Consider the following 3,973-nt stretch of genomic DNA (forward strand, 5'->3'; position numbering starts at 1 on the left):
ACACAAACTCAGTTCATTCAAAGCCTCTGGTCTTAATTTTATATCCATTAACTTCTGCCACAATCTCAGCACAAGCTAGCACACAGAGAGCTAGAGTGACCAACAGCAGCACAGAAATCTCACACATGGCTGGCTGTGGCATGGCATCAGCTGCCTCAGGCTTTGTGGTAGCACCAAATGTTGCAACCACCAACGCAGGCTCAGCTTCCAGCCGGAGTAGCATGCTGTTTTTCTCTTCAAAACCCAACACCAACACCAGAAGCAATGCCAGGTTTGTGATCAGGGCAGCTGAAGAAGCCGCTACGCCGCCGGGCGCCACCACGACTGCACCAGAGGGGGCAGCTACCCCTAAGCCTAAGCCACCACCAATTGGACCCAAGAGAGGCACTAAGGTTAGTTCATGTGAAAAAATAATGGAAATAAACTAGTGTTCTTTTTCAAGTATTGTTGTGAGTAAATTGTCAATTGGTTTGTAGCATTGCTGAATAGAAAAATCAAAACCAAATAACCTAGAAAAAAAGTAGGGATATAAAAAACACTAATTGTGAATTTGAAAGGCTTGTAGCTTAAATCATTAAAGGTGTTATCCTCGCACTTGTAATCCTTTGTTTAAATTGTCACTCCTCCAATGTTACATTACACAAAATATATCGCTAAAAACTTGTAAAGAGCTCAGTTAGTCCATAGTGAGTAAGAGGTCCCAAGTGTTCGTTAGTCTAATTTGATAGAAATAGTCCAACTCAGGTCGAACCACAAGAGACCTTATTATATGTTCTTGAGTATGAATTTTTCAACAAATGGTTTTGTGTTTAGTTTTAATACACAACCAATTGAATACACAAGAAATTGGCTCATTTACTAATCTGGCATTAGAACGAGAAGAATTGAATTGAGGATGAATATTGAAATGTTGACCAGTTTGACTATTTCACTTGGCTCCATAGTGTGTGTTTTTTTTTTCTTTTTGAATCATAACTCTATACTTTCTTTCACAGGTGAAGATTCTTAGGAGGGAATCCTACTGGTTCAAAGGCATTGGATCTGTTGTGGCTGTGGATCAGGTCTGACAGCTCTCTTTCTCTCTCTCTCTCTCAATAAAAATGAACTTGAAAAAGAAAATGGAGTACTTAAATGTGGATATCTATTTTGCAGGATCCGAATACCCGTTACCCTGTCGTGGTCCGATTCAACAAAGTTAACTATGCCAATGTGTCCACGAATAACTATGCATTGGACGAGATTGAAGAAGTTAAATGAGTTTGTAGTGGCACTGTAAATTGTAATCTTAATTAAATTGTCCTTCTCTCAGTTTGTTCCTTACTTGTTGGTGCCCTTTATTTGTGTATCATACTCTAAATTTCTTCTTCCACCTTTTCTTAGTTATTTTCTATCACTGCTTGCTCAAAATACGAATAGATCGATATAAACTCATAGTATATACCGTATTTATACACCGGATTCATAAGCCAGTTTCATGCATCTATACGCTGTAAATTATCCTATACTGGTTTCATACACCGGAGCCGTACACTGCTTCTCTCTTTGTCAGTGTATCTTTATCTTATGATAGAGAGGGAAGCGGTGTATCATATTGGTGTCTTTCCGCCGTATATCATTCTAGACACCTCTTTTAACCTTATGCAGTGTATAGTTTATTTCTGTCGATTCTCCTTCCGTTATTCAATCCAAAGACCATAAGTAAATAGGGGTGTGTCAAGAGAGAAAAGGTTGTGCGGAAGTAACTTCCGTTTTCCATTATCCAGATAGAAGTCGAAAGCAGTTCCAAAGATGATTTCCAGTTCCCAATAGGCACAGGCAGGACCTGTTTATTCATGCGTAAGTGTTTAAGTACTTTACGTCTCAGAATCTGCAAACCCTTGTTGGCACCAGAGAAAGTATGTTTTACGTGTTTGGTCGAAACGAAAAACCATGTGGTTAATCACCCAATAATACAAGAGAGTTAGCAGATACCCGAAATGTTGATATGCATGCCTTTAAATGCACATAAAATCACAATATTCTCAACAAATTGCAGGGTCATGACAAGTAATGAATGACTAGAAACTAACTTATCTCATAGCATTTCAGGTAATCCAAGTAGAATTTAATCTATACAAACAAAAAATATTTTCTTAAACTCTTCCATCAAACCCGTCGAGAAGACCAGACCACATTCCCTTTACAGGTGGTAACTGTGCAACGAAAGCATTCCAAGGTGGGTAACCAACGCCACTGCCACGAACACGACCATCCAGGCGAAGAGATATATATCTGCAAACAAAGAAAATGATGTAGAATTACTGACGAAGTGATCTTATGTTAATTCCACTAGGCAAACTGTCGTAATATAATAGATTAGGCATAAGGCAATTTGCCTAGTGGAATTAAAGACAGAAGCAATCATGGAAGAAATGCTTACACGGGATAGTCAGAGGTGACACCGGCCAGCTTCTTTTGTTCGTCCAACCAGCTGCAATTTCCAACGAAAAAATGAGCGTGTCTGAAGAGAGAATAAGAACTTGAAATGATTAAATCATTTTGTTTTGCAAAAGGTTTACTTACTTGGTCCATTCAGTAACATAAATTGGAGTTAGCTGCCAGAGTCTTTTCCTCTTCGTAGTAATATCCTTAGCCTCTTCACTTTCTTCAAACTCAAGACTAGGCACGTTTCCATCCGTAGCCAAGGGCACAACAAGCACTCCTCTTTCCACAAGCCCTTCAGTGAAAGGCTCACTTCGATTGAACGATTCTGTGATGAACGATGCAGGGCCAGCGCATATTACAAGCCTAGCAATCCCTCTCAAAGAGCTAACAGGAATGACCTTCTTTTCAGAAACACGAAGCTTGAGATTTGAAAGATTTTCCTCTCGAGAGAGCCTAGCAATCTGTGCATTCTTGGCCTTGTTCTCCCTCAAATACAAGAATGCAAAGAGAGACACTGCTCCAAGGTCTATGCCAAGACCCTTTGCAATTTCGGAGGCGTCGAGTGCTCTTGATGGATTTGTTAGTGCTGCAATTAACTGTGTGGTTGCTATTAATCCTCCTAAACCACCACTTGCAATGAAAGCAAGGTAGAAAAACATTCGAACGGAGCGGAAGGGAGTGAGAACTTCACTCCTAATCCTGGCCGTGGAGCTGAGGAACAAACAAACCTATGATTACAAGGAAGCCTAATGTGTAAAACAGAAGCTGATATAGCACAAGGCAGTGGAATGCAAAGAACCCAAGTCAGCAAAGATGTTTGAAAATTTGAAAGAACCCCATTACTGCTCAATGCACTTCAATTTAGAACCAGCTCCATTCACAGTACAAATAGATAGAATTTATCAAGTATCCATCTATCTGTACTGTGAATGGAACTGGTTCTAAATTGAAGTGCATAGAGTAGTAATGTTTTCTTGGACAATTTAAGCTTCCACCATAGTTCCCCAAAATATGCGCATATAAAACCGGGTATAAACTTAATCGAAAATAGAATTGAGAGATATTAAATAAATAATAACGGGACACTAAACCTTGTTATCTATACGGTTTATTGCCTGTTTAGTATTTCTAATTTTATTTTTAAATAGAAAGTTTGTAACCGATTCTATATGTGCAGACTTTTCTTAAACTAATCATGCAAAACAATCATTCTCAAAATACTGGAAAAGGGAAGACCTGATTTCAGTAGAAGAAGTTTGCTTATCAGTTGCAAAGCATTTGATGGTTGAAGACTTGTGCTTTGAGGTCTGCAGAGCGAGAAATTGTGCATTGCTACAAGAGAATGACCAGAGGCTGGTTGTGATTCCACTGCTGAGTTTGTAGTGAGTGTGGTTTGGAGGTTTGAGAATGTAGAAGGGAGAATTTGGAGGTTTGAGAATGTAGAAGGGAGAATTTGCCACAGAAGCCATGGCCACCGCTTGAGTTCAGAGTTCTTTTGTTGCTTTTTAGAGTTTGGCAGTGGTTTCTTGGGAGGCCATATTTGGATGAA

At 39.4% G+C, this 3,973-nt stretch overlaps 2 protein-coding genes across 2 annotated transcripts; one reads left to right on the forward strand and one right to left on the reverse strand.

Moving 5' to 3' along the window:
- Positions 1–1,393, forward strand: LOC137728994 (photosystem I reaction center subunit IV B, chloroplastic-like). Its single transcript, XM_068467811.1, has 3 exons — positions 1–392; positions 996–1,061; positions 1,153–1,393. Exons 1-3 carry the CDS (start codon positions 126–128, stop codon positions 1,255–1,257), a joined length of 438 nt encoding a protein of 145 aa, XP_068323912.1. The 5' UTR covers positions 1–125; the 3' UTR covers positions 1,258–1,393.
- Positions 1,394–1,999: 606 nt separating this feature from the next.
- LOC137728993 (protein LOW PSII ACCUMULATION 1, chloroplastic) lies at positions 2,000–3,973 on the reverse strand. Its single transcript, XM_068467810.1, has 4 exons — positions 3,661–3,973; positions 2,563–3,135; positions 2,420–2,470; positions 2,000–2,271 (listed from the first exon to the last, which is right to left on the reverse strand). The coding sequence occupies exons 1-4, from the start codon at positions 3,891–3,893 to the stop codon at positions 2,133–2,135; spliced, it is 996 nt and encodes a 331-aa protein (XP_068323911.1). The 5' UTR covers positions 3,894–3,973; the 3' UTR covers positions 2,000–2,132.

Source organism: Pyrus communis, chromosome 3, assembly GCF_963583255.1.
Source record: "Pyrus communis chromosome 3, drPyrComm1.1, whole genome shotgun sequence".
Classification (NCBI taxonomy): Eukaryota; Viridiplantae; Streptophyta; class Magnoliopsida; order Rosales; family Rosaceae; genus Pyrus; species Pyrus communis.

What these genes read in the sequence shown, in the direction of transcription:
- LOC137728994 (XM_068467811.1), top strand. Translation starts at nt 126, where the DNA reads ATGGCTGGCTGTGGCATGGCATCAGCTGCCTCAGGCTTTGTGGTAGCA. An exon ending in GACCCAAGAGAGGCACTAAG is followed by an intron (nt 393 to 995) that starts GTTAGTTCATGT and finishes TTTCTTTCACAG; the next exon opens with GTGAAGATTCTTAGGAGGGA. An exon ending in CTGTTGTGGCTGTGGATCAG is followed by an intron (nt 1,062 to 1,152) that starts GTCTGACAGCTC and finishes TCTATTTTGCAG; the next exon opens with GATCCGAATACCCGTTACCC.
- LOC137728993 (XM_068467810.1), bottom strand. Translation starts at nt 3,893, where the DNA reads ATGGCTTCTGTGGCAAATTCTCCCTTCTACATTCTCAAACCTCCAAAT. An exon ending in ACTTCTTCTACTGAAATCAG is followed by an intron (nt 3,136 to 3,660) that starts GTCTTCCCTTTT and finishes TTTGTTCCTCAG; the next exon opens with CTCCACGGCCAGGATTAGGA. An exon ending in GTCACCTCTGACTATCCCGT is followed by an intron (nt 2,272 to 2,419) that starts GTAAGCATTTCT and finishes CTTTGTTTGCAG; the next exon opens with ATATATATCTCTTCGCCTGG.